The 19,590-nt window shown below is 37.1% G+C and overlaps 1 protein-coding gene across 5 annotated transcripts in view; it reads right to left on the reverse strand.

Moving 5' to 3' along the window:
* ABCC4 (ATP binding cassette subfamily C member 4) overlaps nucleotides 1–19,590 on the reverse strand; it is a 147,532-nt gene that overhangs the window by 86,296 nt on the left and 41,646 nt on the right. For all 5 annotated transcript variants that reach the window (XM_027712842.2, XM_039381997.1, XM_039382000.1 and 2 more), the window contains exons 14-19: nucleotides 13,768–13,864; nucleotides 12,422–12,637; nucleotides 10,526–10,666; nucleotides 9,113–9,150; nucleotides 8,687–8,787; nucleotides 5,557–5,703 (exon numbers count right to left, since the gene is read on the reverse strand). In XM_027712842.2, the coding sequence (XP_027568643.1) occupies nucleotides 5,557–5,703; nucleotides 8,687–8,787; nucleotides 9,113–9,150; nucleotides 10,526–10,666; nucleotides 12,422–12,637; nucleotides 13,768–13,864 (740 nt within the window). The remainder of the gene's footprint in view (nucleotides 1–5,556; nucleotides 5,704–8,686; nucleotides 8,788–9,112; nucleotides 9,151–10,525; nucleotides 10,667–12,421; nucleotides 12,638–13,767; nucleotides 13,865–19,590) is intronic.

The raw sequence follows: 19,590 nt of genomic DNA on the forward strand, positions 1-19,590 counted from the left end.
AATGGGCTTGTCTCATCAGTTTACGGCCAAGTTTCATTCAATTATTGTTGCAGAAAAGAATAAGATAGAGTTGAATTATGCTAATAGATAATAAATGTAAACATAACTCCAGAGTGCTATTTACTAACTTTAAAGACTACTCCTATAGCAATCAACTTTATAAGACTCTTGACAGAATCATAATGGTGATAAAACACATGGAAGCATAAGGCTATTTAAACTCCTAACAAAGCCATGATAATATTAACAGTAAATGAGCAACTCCCACAAAATATCATTTAATAATCACACCCTGATAAGATTCAAAGTACATATCACCATTGTTATATGAAAAAAACATTAAAGGGTTTTTCTTTAACACATGTAGCAACCTAACAGGTTTTAATTACCACACCTACTTCAGTGACGAGCTGTTCCACTCAAACACCCAAACATAATATTTACAACATTGTGTGATTGTTAAGGATCTTGATGATTGATGGAACCCATTGTGTTGCCATCTTAATAACAACAAATGCAAGTGATTACCAACACAGAAGAGAGAATCTGTGTTTTTATTTTACAACAAAAGGCTGTCCTACAGGGACTTCTTTTCAACATAAACTAACAAACCTGCGCATATGTGAACGTGCCTTAGCGCTTGGCACAGAGAGTCAAAAACGAAGCCTCTGCTGCTTTAAGGACAATGTATTTTTTTGTATTAGCTTAAGAGAACATGAAAGCTGTCAAAAGAGCTGGTGTAGTTTTTCACAATCCTGTAGAATTCATCTTGACCACAAGGATATATCTGAAAACTGCATCAGAAAGATAGCACAGATCTCGTTTCCAAAAAAAAAAAAAAAAAAAAAAAAAAAAAAGAAAGCAATTGAGTCATTGAGTCAAATAGGAATACAATACATTTCCTGGCATTGCTACTGAATATTTATATCAGTGACGAATGAGACTACAAACGAAATATCTTAACATGAAGCTTTGCCTTGTTAACTGCATGATATGCCAAAACACCACCTACTGTAAATCACACAGTTTAAGACCAGTATTTCTTGTTTAAACATGCTACTTGTTCAGCAGAATCACTTGTGTGAACAAGCATACATTAATGTAGGCTAACTAGCGCAGTTTCACTATCCAACTGATAAAGTATAATTTAACAACCTCATTATCAGCATTGTAATTTTCAGATTGCTGAAATATCATATTCATTTCAAATATTATATGGTTGAAACACTTTAAACAACATTGCCCATTTGACACTTCTGTCAGATAAAATGCACTTGCGCATTGATGAACATGCTTTTAATCCTATAAAGAAACTTTCTCTGTCAAATTATAGACATTTCAACACTTGATTTATGAACACCATAATTAAAATCCTTGTGCCTTAAAGAAAAACAAACTCTTCGTTATAACAACAGCTTTCTTTCACGTTTTTATCTTTTTATATTTGGAGTTTGCTTTTATGTGCTGCTATTAGCTATCAGTTCAGAATGTAATTTCTGACTGCCAAAACCAAAAAAGAACATTTCTCTTTATAACCTGGTCAAATCTCAAAGTCTAGGTACGCACCCAAAGGGATCAGTGTTTATTTAAAGCTTCCACAAAGCATTTGGGGGGGTTGGAGGGGAGGGGGAAAATCTGTTAATGTAACAGGTGGAGGACACCATCACACAATTCAATGTTTCTCGTTTCTAAGAAGGCCAGAAATGCTGTAAAGTCTGCCAAAATATTTCTTTTTCCTGTCAGAACCAAGAGTTTGGAGTGATACAACTTAAAAAAAAGAAAAAAAAAGAAAAGAAAAAAAACTGTATTTTCATATGTATTTGTGTAGTGATTCTGGTTCAATTCAAATTTTAGACAGATCTCTAGAAGGGGAAGGGATTCCTATTTTATCTGAACAAATTAATGCATATCATTCATTATTTCTTACAGCACCCATCAGCAAAGTAACAGTAGGTTTCAGCTTCCTAAACTCAATGCAATTCAAAATTACACACAACCTCCACTAAAATTACCATTACTGAAAGTGATGCAGTTTTGCATTAGCATCCCTTCTCTAATCGCTGTCCCTAAATCCCAGAAAAGAACAATTCATTTACAAGCTAAGTAAGTAATCTTGAATCAAATTCTGAAGCTTGTCAGAACTAGGATCTCCTAAACTATCAATAAGAAACTAATTTCAAAAGAGGGAAGTCCCAAATTGAGTCATTGCTGCTGAAGTCCTGGTCCCTTTTACCTAGCTTTGTAACAAATTAGTTTTGAAATTTTCCAAACATCTTGAAAAAGAAATTAAAAGGAATAATGGCTGAAGAAGGTCTCCCCAATGGGACTCATCCGACTCTACAGGGCTATCTGACTTTTGGCCACTAATTCCAAAAACCAAGGAAGTTCCTGAACTCAGCACTACACGAAGCTGAAAAGTTTATGGTGTAAAACATCAGAAGAAAATACTATACTTGCAAATAATAAAGACAACTGAATTGAACTACATTACTATTGCTCAGCAGAGAGGTTGAAAATTCACTCCTCAAATATCATCTCTAAGAACGTAACAGATGAATTTTGTTATCCTTCTAACAAGCCATTGTAATGCTCGACTGGGATAAAACAGATCATGCTGCCCTCTTGTGCTAGACATGCACAGAAATCAACCCTTTTATTCCTGCAAGTGACATGTGAAGAGGAATATATAAAGCATTCACTATGAAACAGAAAACGTCCACGTCTTCCTACCTTACAGATACTTTGACATGCATGCCACTCCCTTATTGGCATATGGACAGAAGAGCAAACAAGTTGCAAGAGAGCCAGATTCTACACTCAATAAAAAATAAGTTCTGTCAGCAAATGCAGATGAGTCAGATGTGATAAAAGCCCAAAACACTAACAATTATCTCAAACTACCCATCAAGCTTGTACTATAGCTTTAGTTGTTTTTCACTATAGCTGATGCTGTATAGATATCTGCTGATAAATTTGAATTTCAGTCAGAAATACCCGGTAATTTTTTCTGAATGCTAGGTAAGACAATTCACTTCAGTCACTTAGGATTATCAGCTCAATAGGGTTAGGTTAAATGTTTAAGAAGGAAAGAAATTGACAGTCGTTTATTAATAAGGTTCTTCTGATGCAAAACATGCAGTAATGTTTACCTATTTTTAGACCTATGCCAAATTACAGAAACGTGAAATCTGTGTAAACACAAATATTTTGGGGTGGGAAGGGAGAAAGGAGAGGGGTCCTAACATTCCTCTTCTCTCTCTGCTATGTAATCCAGGTTCCAAAAATACACTGAAATTTTTCTATCATCTGGGTAACTATTCCCTTTAGAACCTTCCCCTCCCTATATATTGCTAATGCAATCTGTAAAGAGAGATCTTGGGCTCCTGCCTAAACTGCTTCAGAAAACACAATTTTTTTAGAAATAAATCACCTTATTTATTCACCAAGACTGATTGGATCTACACTGTTGGGAGCTGACAGACATGTCATGATTCACCACATATTTCCATTTCCTAATGTCGACTCCCTGATGCTGCTCATTACTATGTTTCCCCAATAAGAACTACCAAGAGCTTGAGATATCTATTTATTTAAGTTTCCTTCCTTGACTTTGGAACACAGATCACCGTGTGTTCAAAATAGTAGCCATGGCATTTTTTTAATTGATTATTTTTTGATAAATAAAACAGCAAAATCAGTTCAGCAATTGCTTTTGCTAAGGTCTTTGGGACCTCACATAAATGCTGAGAACATGCTGGATGCTTAAATGATAGATCTGACATTGCAATATTAGCTTTGCTAATATGGGATATGATAACTAATAGTTTGGCTTGACTATTACAAACACAAACCTAGAAAAAGGAGCATTTAATTATTTCAATTTCTTTTTAGTATGTCTTTCATAGTCAGGTATATTAAAAAAGATGGGAAAACCCACAAAAAATACATCTCATCTCAATGCAAAAAATAGCATGTGAAGTTCTATAACTATGCAGTAAAAAACCCATATAAATCAGACAATGAAATACAGATGTTACAAACAGGATTTCAGAATTGCTACGTGCTGCAGTTCTGAACAAGAGCACTGTCTCACGTCATCTTTTCCCTTTTATTTTTTTCTTTTTCAAAAGATGTTTACATCAGAACCTTCACATGCAATCATGACCAAAAGAAAGATGAAGGGAAAGAAATATATGTATCCTGAAGTTAATCTTCTATTATAAAATATCTGCTGATTTATAGAAACACACATCTGTAAGTCACAACAGTGTGTGAAATACCAGCAATAGGCAGGTTTTATGAATGTCAGTTTTACAGTGCACTGCTAATTTGAGCTTCACAGTATGTTATAAAGCAAACTGGTATTACTCTACGTTGTTGCTGATGTTTACTCTGTAGTTTTTACTTTGTTATGATGAGCCAGGTTTATGGGCATTCTTACATGACGACTATTCCCTCAAAAATACAGTTACTGCATATGCTGTACACATACACAAGAGAGAGAGAAGAGGAAAATCCTTGCCTATCTGACAACAGCCCACATCAGCACTATGATTTCTTCTGATGTATGGGCTCTCAGTAGCTCTCCACTAACCTGTCACTTGAGCTTATGGCTTCCCTTCTAATCCTTTGCAGTGGCCTTGAATTTACATTGCCACAGACTCCCAGTGCTAGTAGGCCATGTAACACAGCCTTAAACTTCCGCAGTTGTAGGGTTTTTTTAAGATTAAACTGTACTTATTTCATTCATCATATCATTGTCATGAACCTTTTTCTCACAAGTATTTTTTTCCTGAAAATATTACTAATTTCTCTGAAATAATAAAGCCATTCCTATATATCCTTACAATCATTAAATGCCTCCTGGAGCTACGGGAACAAGCCTATGTCCTTTTTTTTCCAAGGGACTCAAGACCATCAGGTTTCTGTTTCTCATGTAAGAGAGAAACCAGTGGCTAGATCAATCAGTACCACTTCCAACTCTCTTCACTCTGCTCCAGCTTCTCTCTCATTTCTTTTGAAGAACATAAGGATCTGGATTATAGTTTTAAATTGCATACTTTATTTACCCTTTTGTGCATTCCGGAAGGACAATAAGCTAGGCAGTTTCTCAAAACTATGCATTACCACACATGTTTAAAATTATTTTTTAAAAGGGCAAATAATTCATGGGGTTAAGCTTTCAAAGAAAAGCCCACGCAAGGCATGCCCAAAAAACAAAGATACACATTTAATGTATTGAAGACACCTTGTGTAACGGAATCAGAACAGCAATGCAAACACAGGTCAATGTACATCACCAAAGTTACAGATAATTCATTGTTCTGTAGGCTGCATTTGGAGACAGTGAGGTGAACCATCAGTCTGACTTGTAAATTTAAAAAGACTATACTGTTAAATTTAGAGTGTTTAAGTAAAAATTTAAATTTAAAGAGAAGAAAAAGAACCCCATAAATGTGCAAAAACACTATCAAATTGTCATTGCCCAGAAACCGTAATCACAGGGATACATTAAATATTGAGGTGTTTTTTAGTGTTTTTTACGATTAAACTTACCTATAGGATTTCTGTCAAAAAACAAGACAGGAGCTTTCAAAATGGATTGAAACATTTTGTTGTGCAAATTCTGACCAGAATTGACAAGAACTTGAAATACCAGAAGACTTCTGATTATGCCAAATAGTATTGTAGCCACTGTTAAACCTGAAATAAAAAAAAACATAAACAGAGCATACATAAAAATAGGAATATTTCAGAAGAAAAAAAACCTTAAACATAAAACTGAACTAAAACCAAATTCTCTTGCCTTCTGCATATAGCAAGAATCCAAACTTAAGCCTAGGGGGACTCAGACTGAATGCAGAACATAGATATACTTGTCACTAGCTTCAGTTACTATCACAGAATCAGTTTAATCAATTTCTCTTTTTTGGTTTAAAAGAATTGGTACTTTATAGAAATATAGCAACCCATGAAATAAATCTGTATTAAACCCTCTGCATAACAGCCTTACTAAGAAATTCATTTCACAGTGCCGTGTATAACTGTGGCTTGCAGAGGTCACTGTGAAGATTCAACATTTGCCAGCAGGTACTAACCAAGTAATATACACATGGCTATTTAGAGACAACCTTGAGTTACTCCCAGTCAGCCCAAACCACTCATGCCATTCTTCCTCTTGTAAACCACACCAATTCATTTAAATTATGTGTATTTCTTTTAACATTTTATAAGATGCACTGTTTATGCCGCGTGAAAGAGAGCCCTTCCGGGGAACTGGTCTGCAGACTGTTTGTCTCTCTTCTGGGCACAACTCCACTTACAAGACAGTGGTGCTACAGGGCAAAAAATGGAAACAAAGAATGAGATTGCTGCTGCTTTGTTTGTTGTGCATAATCTCCAGTGTGGCTGCCCAAATTCCCTGTCAATAAAGGTGAACAGGGAAGGTGTCAACCTTACATTTGGCAGTGCTTCCAGGCTCCAGGTGATCTGCTTCAGAAAATAAGCATAGCTACCACAAGCCCATATGCTCAGGCCTTGAGGACACCCTGAAGTTAGACTCTATCAACAGAAAACATGTCCTATTCTAAGGGCAGATTAAAACTGGACAAAATTCAAGAACAGCTATAGTAACAGTGGGAAAGAGGGAGGTTTAAGCTACATGATGTGGTTAAGTTATTCCATCCTGCTTCCTTCTGTATGCTCCCAAGGAGCAAGAAAAGGTATCACTATTTCATTTGTCTGCTTGCAGTTTATTGTTTACATCCTGTAAGGTGCTGTCTTTAAGAAAAAAGCACATGGCTGTGATGGGAGCTGCTTTGCCTTGTCCCAACTGCTATTCTAGTAAAAGAAGGTAAAAGACAACTTTTCCAAAAGTAATGTACCGAAACAGGAAAGCTGGGTCATGCAAAAAGGGAGAAGGAAAGGTACTAAGCAGGAGGCTGTGGCACAGCCCATTCCTAAGAGCAGTCTGTGGGAGGAATAGGAGGAGAGGGACCACATCCTGGGAACCCCAAATTTCTGTACAACATTACTCAGGCTTGGAAGCCACTGGAACCTGTTGGCATGATCCACACAAAACAAAACACCTTAAGAGAGTTAATGGTTGGGGAGACGTACTTTCGACAAATGAAACATACTTTCAAGTCCTTCACCTGATCTGTCTTAAGCCAAAGGTTTTTGCTTTCACTATTTAGGAGCTTAGAACCTCTGTAGGAGAGAGACAAGGGCCCTTCGAACATTCGCTTTATAAAAAAGGCATGGAACTGGTACCTCAGTTCTGGCCAACAGGGTTTCCCATTAACAGAAATTTTACTCTTCCAAATCTTTGTCTCATAATAAAAACAAGGACTTGGAAGGGACTACCGTGGCAAGTTTTTTCTTTTTCCAAACACTGGGAATCAGAAATAAAAATGTTAAATTTTTTATACTGTTTCAGAAGTTATAGAAGAAGGTAAGTTGGATTATTATGTACGTCATGAGATGTACTATCTTTTTATAACTTTGTCAACTTCACCTACAATTTTGTGTAAGTCAGTCAATGCTGTCTGTTCAACTGTTGCAACTAAGTCACTCGAACATTTCAATATAAAGGTACTTTCTGTTGTTCTGCTATCTAGAACAAAATATGCCTTAAAGGATAAAATTTTCTGTAATGTGGTTTAGATTATATGGTCAGAGAAAGTCACATTTGCCACATTCAATCACACTGTGCAGTCCACTGGAACAGTTCACGAAATAAGACATTACACAGAGAAAATAAGAGCCCAGTTTATCTGGCTCCTAAATTGTTGCTTCCCAGGCCAAGCATAGTGTTTTCTGTCAAGCACTTAGATCATGTGGATTCCATAAAACAAACCAAACAAAAAATCCTCCACATATTCTCTCGCCCATGGAGATGTTTCTGAGTACATTCAAAGCATATCCTTCTGGCATTGCACCTGTTTGCTCACACAAACAACTCATTTACAACTCCATCCAGAAAGTACTATCCCGTACAAAACCATACATCACTAGGAGTGCTAAATAGCAGAGTCTGAGAGCATGCACGTGATTTTTCTGTAGCAATTTTTACTATATTTCAGAGCAGTATTTCAAGATGTTTGGATGCCTGAATACAAGGATCAACACCCTTTTCTGAATATTCAGAAGCATATATGGCTACCTATTGAAATACACTGAAATGCTTTTTAAGAATCTCGTTTGCATACCCACCTAGAATGCTTTTTAAAAACTGGTTCTTTTGCTATGGCACTTCAGAAGGAATGTAGCCATGTAAAGTTTTAGAACAGTACAGAATGAAGATCCATTTCTAATGCCTCTTGCCCATCCATATAATGACTGAAGATTTACCTCAGTTAGTACAGACAATAGCCACAACCTTATGGTGACTGACTTTCTGAATTCTCAATTCTTAGTTTATTTTCTAAAATCCAGGCAAAGCAGATTAAGAGTCTGCACGTAACCTATTTCTTCTGTTAGATTTTTAGATTTTTAAACTTTTACTGCAATTATTTTTATCAGGAAGCAACACTCAGGCTTCTAATCTGTTAAGATATTGCTCAGTTGCTGCTAGAAATCACGTTTTCCCACATTGCCATTGCCTCACACCTCTCAAAACTCTTTATTACAATAAATCAGACAATAAATAGTTCTTAGACACACACACAGACGCATGTGTAAATACCTGCATAAATTCCCAAATAAAAGTTAAGGTCCAGATGTTCTGTCCCATTTGTTCCATTATTTCCATTTGTTGTGAGATTCAGCTTTTCTTGACGATTTGCCCTGTGGAAATGCATACAGAAGATAACCATCATCAAATAAGTATGTTTAGTTGTTTCTAGATTCAACTCTGTCAAAATCTTCAAAAGATCTCATGTATCGATGCTGTCATGCATCACAAGTAGATGCAATCACAGTCTGCACTTAGCATAAGGTTTAATTCCCCCCTCCCCCCCAGAATAAGCGGAAGGCAGAGGAAGATCAAGTATAATTTGAAGTTTCCTAGAACAGATTCTCTTACCACAAAAACCTATACAACACTGATTTCTATTAAACAAACAGCACTTGACTGGCAGAAATGACTGGCCAGTTATTATCATCAACTTACCAGTAAGAAAGCCACCAGTCCTGGAGCACATAGGCCACCTTGAGCAAAAGAGACAAACACAAGAATCATCTTATAAAATGAAAAAAAAATTAGAAAATTAAATTTCCTTGCTATTCTTTCAAGCTCTCTGGGAAAACATCACATATTCAGGAAAGTATGCCATCCAGTCTTTCAAGACCAGCAGCAATTTGCCAAGCACATTAGAAGGTGCTCTACAAAGAAAGAAGTTACCTTAAATTACCTTACATGATAGCAAACTAAAGGAAAGCAATATACTTTAGCAAACAAAATATAGTAGCTTTTCCTCATGTATGTTAATTGCACATTAAAGAACTCATTTTTTCCAGTTCCTAAATTTGCTACTAGAGATATTTGAAAATGCTTTTTGATTAACAAACTTTCTGATGTCACCAGTCCAGAAATTTGTGTTTACGGGAGATAATGACCAGAAACAGGGTTGAAGGAGGATGAGAAAGAAGAGGGAGGGAAAAACTCCTACTGCCACCTTCCTTCTCTGACAAGAAGTGACTTCAAACTTGTAAAAGGGTTATTTATCTCAACATACACCCCTGTTCACGTGAATTTGAAGTTGTGGGTGTTCTACTACAGAGATCTGATCTTGTTTTGCTATCTTTCCAACAGACTCGAATCAAGGACAAGTAAAAATTAAGTAACATGTTAAAATATATAGACTTTTTTTACAACCCAGCCAAATCATTTCCATGAAATGAATTTGAGCTTTTCTCAGCAGGAAACGAAGAAAAAGGCAATAAGGTATCTTCATGCAGCTTCCTCAACTCACCATTTCTTTCGGTAAGTATCAAAATAGTTTTCCCTGTTTAAAAATTCTTTTACATACCTTTTCCAGTCTGCGTTACACATAATATTTGCCTATCCCCTTCCTCACTTTCTTATTTTGCTAAACAGTGACCCTCCTTCTAGCTCTTCTCATGATCTGCAGTTACCAGCAGACAAGCTGTTCTTTGAACACTTCTGTCGGACTCTGTACTCCCATACCCAATAAACCTCTTTACCCTCCTGAACTGGAAAGATGATGACTGTTCAGGTTTGTTGAACACTACTTTATACACCTTACTATTTTCTTCTCTGTTTCAAAAAATCAGACTGGCCATGTTGTCATCAAAATCATTATTTTATTGAAATATTAAAATTGCTGAAGTAAGGATCAGTGCAAGACTTCTCAATGCTGTACCAATATTCTATGCTGACACATAAAATTTGACTGAGTACACTACAAAATTATTAAAGAACACAACACTCCCAAACATTTTAAATGACACATCACAGTAAAAAGTATACATTATGTCAAAAAGAAAATTAAAGGAAAAAAAGTGGGGAAAAAAGGCAAACCCAAAATACATTTAATATTATTTGTGGCTCCCAACAACTTACCTGTGCCAGAATATTGAATGCTATGAGTATAAAAATCACAAAGTAGTTTGCTCCTGCAGTGAAATATTTTCTGTAAATTTTAAAGCCAATTTTCCCCTCATGGCGACTCTCCTCTGGCACTGCAGCCACTGTATTTTCACCCTGAAAAAAAACCAAACCACAGAATAAAACCCATCAACATTGCAGTTACAGATTCAGACTAAGCCACTTGAAACTCATGGTTCAGAATTATCAAACAATTAAACAAGGAAATAAAGTGATTATACACTAAAACCTTTAAATATCGAACTACAGCTTTGACAAAAAAAAAAATTAGTCTCAGTGCAGTAATACTGAAAAATCTATTCTGCAACGTGACACTGTGAGGATTTTATTTGGCATTTCATCACCAAATATAACAAAGCTTCAGATCTAGCCAGAAATACATATACAGATCGCTAAACCAGTTTTTTCTTATACACTACCTTCACTCGCAACAGCTCCAGAAACTAAGGCCTTTACTTGGGGAAAATTCTGTTTTCAGAACGCAAGTACGTGCAACCCTTCCTTTCCAGAAAAGTATTTAAAGCAAATACTCTTCTACAAGTATGCACCAAGATCAATCGACATATGACAGGACTTAAAAATTAACCATATAGGTCTAATCATCTCCTTGTATGTACCAAAAAAGCATCTGTTAATAGGGAAAACAAGTAAAATGGCAAATGAGAAATCATACTAAGCAAACAATGGATGGGGAACAATGAGCAGTGGAATCAGAAGATCTGACTTAGATGTGAAAAGAGAAATCCCACCTACCTGCCCATATAAGGTGAGAAGCCTATCTTGGTCTTTTTTTGTATCTCCACGCACCCCCCCCTTCCCACTTTCCTCCACCCACACCCAACAGTTCTAATGCTGCTAAAAAGTCTGGAACACCTTTGCAAATTTAAGAGAATTTAAGAGAGGAGTTGCCACTGGGACATTAATATCAGGTAAGCTTAATGCTTTTGAGCATAAAACCATTCCTCCAAAAAATATGAAAAAGTCTGTAGCTTTTTTTGTTGTTTTTTTTTTTTTTTTTTTTAAATCTCATTGCTTTTCATTATAGAGAAGAAATAATATATACCCATAGCATAAAGGTGACAATCATCACAGATATACAGGGATTACTCGTTCCATAGATGCAGCGCTAACCCAAGCCTAGCAGGGTTATAGGGATCCTGCACTGTTCTATGTGAATGCAAACACACGAGCAGAAGGTCACCTCTGGTACACAAATTTTTGGGCTGGTTTTGCACTGTGCAGACCCAAAAGATAACAAGTCGCCTTGAAGTCATACTGACACCTTCTGTTTTCAGCAACAAAAGGGCTGGGGAGAGCAAGGCAGTGGTGTCTCAGGGTTACCCCCTCAGGGCCAGCTCAAGATCATGTGGGTATGTTTATGCATACATTAATGCCAGCCATGCAAATATAGACTTTGCATAAAGGTAAGGCTTCTGCATACACTTCCCAGAACTCAGGATTTCAAAGAAAGTGTTAATTTCAGTTCAACACTGCACCAACACACAGAACCCACCAAATAAAGCGAGACTAGCCCTTTAAAGCAGCACTGTCAGAGGACAGGCTGAAGGAAGCCCAGTGTAGTGTCTCTGGACACCAACAGTGAATGCTTCTGGCATCCAGCAGAGCTGATGAACTGCACAAACTGACTCTGCTGGGTTTGAACAGAACAACACAGAGCTGTGGGCTGCCAGCCAAGCACAGCTGGGCAGGTCCACTGTGAGCGAGCTCTCACCTGATAATGGAATTCAATAATCCCTGATATTCCAATGCTGCAGGGAAAGCCCATATCAAAATTTAAGTTAAAAAACAGCCAGACAAGAGTTGAGACACGTCTATCCTTTGAGTACTCACAGGTGGTTGTTCCACTGCTCCATCTTTCTGTGAGTGCACTGATGAATCCTGGGACCAGACAGAGGACTCCGAGAAGGTTCGGTTCCGGGAAGACTTCAGGTTGGGGGTTCCTGGAACTGATGGAGGTTCTATCTCCTCATCTTTTTTCAAAAGGGAAGCAAAGTCGATGCCAGATCTCAGGAACTCTGCATAGGTACCTTTCCCCACCATTTTACCCTACAATTAATATAAACTTTGATTATCTTCATTATACACTTTCTGTAAAGGACAATTTTTCCTATCTGTCCTTGCTGTTTCTGGGGTTCTGCAGTTGCTGAGCATACGTTCTACTGCAGTAACTGAGCTGAAAGCTCTCTTGATTTCTCACTTAGAAGCTCTTTATGCTCTAACCAGTCCCCTCCTGGCAGCTATCTGGGCCAAGCAGTACACAAACAGTATGACAAAATCTCCAGTTGCAACCAGGGGAGAATCACCTCCTTGGAGAAGCTGTGGGTGACAGCCAAGCCATGCAGCCTTAGGTCAATCTACTGCACTACATACATAAGCATCAGTCTTTTTATATTACTCCAGTCTAGGGGTAAACACCTTAATTTCCTGGTCCTCGCAGAGTCCTACAAGGTGCAACACAGATCATTTCCACACTGCTTACAGCTCTATGACAAACTCATTTCTAAAGAGCTACTGTAACTTTTAAAGAGATCTCAGTGGGAGGAAAAAGATGGTAGTGTCCTTTACTGCACTTTCGTAATGTATCAAAAGTAATTTCACATATTTCACTACCAACCTTTAAAAAGAAAGTGAAAAAAAATCCAAACTGCAGCCCCCTCTACCTCTGAATATCTAGTACAACAAAGTCTGGAAAGAACTATCACAATGAAGACCTGCTCATTCTTAAAGGCATCTGGGACCATTTCTCAGCCTTAATTTAAAAATGAATTTGTTGCAAAATTAATGTACTTCTTAATTCACATGTAAGAAACAAGAATAAAAGCAAACATTAACAGAGTCTCAAAATTCCCTCACAATATATTAAACTTGAAGCAAAGGAAATTTAAAACTCTATTTCAAAACCAGACAAAATGTTTGAAGAAATAATAGTTCTAAATTCACATAAAAATCAGGACGTCAGATTATTGTTATGCATGATAAAATTCCAAAACAGATTTTTCAGGGAAGATATTCCAAGAAAAATCAACCTATTTCATTAATAACTATAAAACTTTAAAAACATATAGAGTCATTAGACAGAAAACATATTTACAAACTAAAAATAAAAATCTGACTAAAAATTCTTAGATTAAAAAGGATAATTTCAAAGTATAAGTACAGACACTGAAATCACTTACATCTTTTAAAATTAGAATCTGATTTGCAGCACGGAGGTATTGCAACTGGTGAGTGACCAAAACAGAGATCTTCTGATGTAAGGCCTGACAAATACATCTACAAAGAGATGTAAAAATTAATTTAAAAAAATAAATGTCCTAAAAGATTTTTATTATTTCTGGAAAACATCTATTGAATTATGAAGTTTTTAAAATAAGAAGATGGCCATGCATTGTTACTAGATTTATAAAAGCTATACTTAACGAACATGTTTCTTATATAACTTTTTAAGTTTTCAAGGTAGGGAGAAGAAATTACATATTTCTGATCTGGAATAACAGAGGAGGAAATAAGATGTTTCATTAAAATTGTCTTAAACATTCTCATAATCAATATACATGTCATAACGTGAATTGCAAAGAGAGCATTTTAAAAAAAAAGCCTAAAGGCAAGAGAAAGCAGGGCAAGATACTGTGTAAAATTATGGACAAATACAGACAATAAAAATAACTTCTTTGAAAGGAGTTTCATAGCAGCAGTAACACTGAGCCACAGAGAGTTCTGGAGAAGTAAACAGTACTACTGATTTAAGCTACATCCAGGTACGCATTGAGGTAAATAGGCGAGATTCTTGAACCATCTATGACCTTTTCTCATGGATTCAGAGCTTACCTTCCTATCCACTACCTTACCAGAAGTTTTGGATTTGGAGGCAGAGCTGAAGAAGGGACTGGGCACACTAGAACCGTCAGCAAGTGTAGGTGAAACCCATGTAGTTTTAGTAGAATATATACTTGGTGTCTTTTCAGTAGAGCCTTGAAAGGACACCAATTCCACAAAATAAAAACAAAACACAACACAAAACCACAGTAGTTTTATGAACCATTTAGAAATGGTTTACAAGTGGAGAGACCTGTAAGCACATTCTTCATGTACAACAGGGAGAGCACAGATACAGCTGAGACCCAACATTACCAATGCTCACTGCCTTCATCCTCGCAGTAACAGAGAGACAAGCCCTCTGAGCAGACAGCCCTTTCTCAACTACTCACTTAAAAAAACAAGGAAAACTGATACTGTCTAGGACTGAAGCGTTCAGCGACACACCAGCATCTTTGTTTGTATTATGAATGCCTTTCTGAAGATCATCTCCCAGTCTACAGAATCACGGAATAGGTTAGGTTGGAAGGGACCACAGTGGGCCCTCTGGTCCAACATTCCTGCCCACTCAGGGCTGTCCTAGAGCACATGGCACAGGACTGCATACAGACAGTTCTTGAGTATCTCCAGTGAGAGAGACTCCATTGAGTTGTTGCTCATGCTGTTGAGCGGTACTGATACCCATGAACTGCATTTCTAGACAAAATCAAGCAGGAAGACACACTTGGGCAGCACCCCTCTTCAGTATTCAGCTGATGAGGCATGAAGCCTGAAGGGCCAGGCTGCAGCCTGCTCAGAGCAGAACTTTCTGAACTGCAAAGGGACTTTGGCACCAGATCTTTTTCTCCACAGATCCACTCCTGTTGGCTCATTTTTGCTAACATACTAACTCCCATTTGCTAACTTGACACAGGAGTGTGGCACTTACCACAAAAGAAAAACAAACGAAAGTGCACACACACACAGATTCTCTCTCCCTCTTCTAAACAAACCCCAACCAAAACTACAGCAATTCAGTAGTAAAAATTCAATGCAGAAATGCAAATAAGGAGAAAAGGGAGTAAGGCAGAAAAAGAACATGACCTTAACAGCAGCGATATCACATTGCTTACTGTGTTTCATACATTCAGTTAACTCCCCATGCAGCTTTTAACATCTATTTTGTCGCTCCTACAAAGACTATAGGAAGTACATGGTTAATACCACTAATTAACATAATTACATGCAGAAAGTATATTATAGTTTTCCAAATAAACTGGGCAGTAAAATTAAGTTAAAAGCAACACTCTTCCTGAGAAAGTTATATGTTTGATATGCAGCATTCAAGATGCAACTATAAAACCACAATATTCTTAGATGGCCAAGATAACAATTAATCAAGGCTTTTGCAGCAGCATGACTACTTGAGTAGTTGCAATTATTTATACATCAAGTTCTTCATGGGAGCATTACTCTGACATAGTTACTGTCCACCCTCTGAGCAGTCACTGAAACAAACCACAAGGTAAGAAGAGCACCAGCTGAAGACATCCAACAAAACATAACGTTCCACAAAACCTGTAGAAAGAACTGGACAAACATCAGAGAGGTTACAAGAAAGGCCTAGCAGGAAAGTTGCCAAAAGAGAATATATCAAGTATTCACTGAGAAGTTATCTATCTTTCCCTTACGTAAGTCCCACAGCCCATATACCCACTCCAATCACTGAATTTTCTTTGTGCCAAGTGTACATCTAACAGCTCACTGGGACAACCCAGTCATTAGAAAATCCAATGGCTCAAAACCTTGAAATCTTGATCCTGAGCCACAGTGAGCCCACTGTACTTTATGTCTGCATTTGAAGGGGGGTGGGGAAGAAGAGGAAAAAAAGCGGGTTATCACGGCATCGGAGCAAACCAATTAGAACTGTGAGAGCTGTAAGCACAGTACCCTGGGTCATCTTGATCTCAAGAGAGTAAGCAAAAAATAACCTTTGTGGAAATTCGTATTTCCACTGATATATCAGTTCACTCTTGCCACAATTCACCGGCATGAGCACAGGCATGAAAAATCACAACAAAGAGTATATGCTTAGATCTATTAAACAACTCACTGCTCAGATAACACAATAGAAAATTCTGCCAATTAATATACTGTGCCATGATGAAGCACAGAAGTTGAAAAACTAGTAAACGCTAAGTAAATACTTAACATCTGTTTCAAAACAAACTACTTGAGTTCTATGTTCAAAACCGTTTTTTATTTTTTTTCCCAATATTCTCTCTCCTATTCGACAACATTCACTCTGCAGCTTAGCCTGAGCATTAACTTTATACAGTGCCTTGGCTACCACAGAAGAGTGAAGCCAAAGTTCAACCCTGGAGTTAAAAGAGAGGCTCAAAACCAAATGTCATAAAAGGGCTGGCACAAAAATCAGAGAGCTCACTGAACTCCTTATTAGTGAAAACTTGGTTTGCCTTAGAACTGAAAAAAACCCACTCCAAAATAGTCCATAAGTGTTTATTTTTCTAACTGATTCACTAAGGCTTAGTTTCATCATCCATCTGCTGCTAAAGATATTGCTCTTATAGCTAAAGAAAAACAACCATCAGTTCTAGGTGAGAAACGCAATTCTAGTTGAATCACCATCTGACAGTGTTTCCCTTTCTTACTGTTGATATGAGAATCCAGGGAAAGTCTGCCATAGCAGGTGACATAACTGGTCCAAGGCTTCAGACATTTGCTGGAGCACACCAAGAACTGCTACCACCTTTTTACTTGCTGTTTAAAACCCTACAAAATTCACCTTCCTTGTCCTTCTCTATTACTCTCAAGAGGCAGTTGCATCCTCCTCCCCACGTAAGAAGTAATTTAAACTTAAAAGTATTCCTGGCAGATGTTAAATGGGTTGCTCTGCATGTTTAAGCTCAACAAAAATTTCAACATCCTTGAAAATGTATTCCAGACGCATGCTACCTTTGCCATTACAAAATCCTACTCTGAAGTCCAAGTTTGCATCCTTTGGTGCCATTTCAATCCACTATTTCCTGAAGGTCAGTAGATGAGTAAGTCTTTCCTCTCCAGAAACAAAAGAAAAGCAAATAAAAAAAAATTAACAAAAAAACCCCCTCCAAATACATTTTTTTTTAAAATGACAAGTAGTTTTCTGATGTTTTGTTCTTATATTCCTCCCCGCCCTGGACACCTGAATGTTCCTGACCACCTGCACTGATGTGTGAAGCTGGTCTGCATTTTTTGGAGGTGCACAAAATTGAAACTTTATTTCAGCTGAGACCTTACACCTACAAAACATAACCGGAGGATTACTTTACTTGTACTGCCAGATACACTACTGGTCATAAATCCCAGGGTACAGTTTCTTTAACAAGAGCATGATGTTGATGATTTGTGATCTATCACACTCTACACCTCCTTTTCCATAAAACTACCACACTACTGATCCCTGCTCACTGTGTGTTCGTGGACTCAACACTTCACACTTATCCCTGCTGCATGCATCTATTAATTCACATCCTGCAACCAAGACCTCCCAAATCCCTCCAGAACTGCCTTAGCATTGCCTAGTTTTCTACCCCCAAAAATATAGCACCAATGACCTTCATACATCATCAGGAATACCAGAATCAGGACAGACCCTTCCAGAAATTACATTCTTCCAATTCAACAAAAACAAACAAAGAAGCAAACAAACAATATTCTAAGTTAATAAACCTAAGTAACAGTATACTATTGCCCATTTAAAAAGCCAACTGCACTTTGACAGCAAACTGGTATACAATTAAAAAAATTAGCTTGAGCTTTAATAATGCAGAGCATGAAGCAGGAGACACTGAGAAGGAGGCCTACAGCAACACAGCGCTCCTCAGTGCAAAGGCAGTCTTCCTGCTTTCGAATCCTGATTTATTCTCCCTTCGCTATCAGGTTTGCTTTTCTTTGAGACAAGTTGTTCTTTAATCTTTTTTAAGTTTTTATCTCCAAGAACCAGCTTTCTTTCACCTCTGCAAAGTGTCTCTTTAATGATTCTACTTTCTTCCTTACCATTCTTTTTCCCACTCCTTTTTGCAAGTTCACATGCCAGTTTAACTTTACTCTAGTAATACTTATATTCATTTCAATGAAAATAACCACTGAAATGAAATTAAAGCACATGCAGAAAGTGCTCACAGGCATAAAGCCTTTGTTATACTCATTTACACTTCCTACATTTGCTTTCCTCTCCCTTTCCTTTCCATTTCAGTGGTTTAGGGAGAACAATCCCCCAGTTGTTTTCGTACATTTCAAAATTTAGAAAAGTAAAAAAAAAAAAAAAAAAAAAGTGAAATATTTGCCAGAGACAAAAACCCCAACCTCCTACTTCTACTATGCTGTCTCTATTTCTACTATACTGCTTCTATTTCTATGTTTACCTTGACAATCATTTATCTCCACCTCATGACAAGTCCCAGCCTCCACTGAACTAATGCACAAGTATAACTGGTCCACAAAATCCATTCTGGGCACGAGGTAGCACTGGATGGCTGGAGAAAGCATATAAGAAAACACAGTCTGATGCTTCCTCTGGCACAGATTTCCAGCTTACAAAGTATTAGGAACTTTTTGAGCCAGAGATTCTTGGTATTTAAGTAGCTCTTCATGAACTGTTCCTATGCAAATTTGCCTACCTCCCCCCCGAACCCATTTCTGATTTAGTATTCATAATATTGTTTTGCAGCTGCCCTCACAGACCACTAAAGCACTCAACTACACTGGGGTTCTGCAAGTGTTGTGTTTTGGGGTTTTTTTTTCATATTGTGTGATTTAAAAAAAAAAAACAAAACAAAAAGCACATTTTTGTGATATTATAAACTTAAAATTTTAAAGTTTTTTGAAAACATACAATGTACAGAGATCACACTTATGCTTTTCACTTTCTGTGAAAAAAAACAAAAAAACAAAAACAAAACCCCAAAACCCTAACCAACATTATTACAATATGTTCATACATTTTAAACATATTCCCTACCATAAACACTACAAAGCTCAAGGAATTTCAACTGTATCATCTAAACTGAAAGGTATTAACTAATACGTTTTTAAGAGCAACACCTATAATACAAAAATAGAAGTACAGGGCATTCAAATTTGCCCAGAAATTCTCATTGGGGCTGTAACAACTGCAATGGTATCAGAAACAATAATGAGCA

The sequence above is a fragment of the Pipra filicauda genome, unplaced genomic scaffold (assembly GCF_003945595.2).
Source record: "Pipra filicauda isolate LSUMZ 115617 unplaced genomic scaffold, ASM394559v2 scaffold24_size8852520_pilon, whole genome shotgun sequence".
NCBI classification, from domain to species: domain Eukaryota; kingdom Metazoa; phylum Chordata; class Aves; order Passeriformes; family Pipridae; genus Pipra; species Pipra filicauda.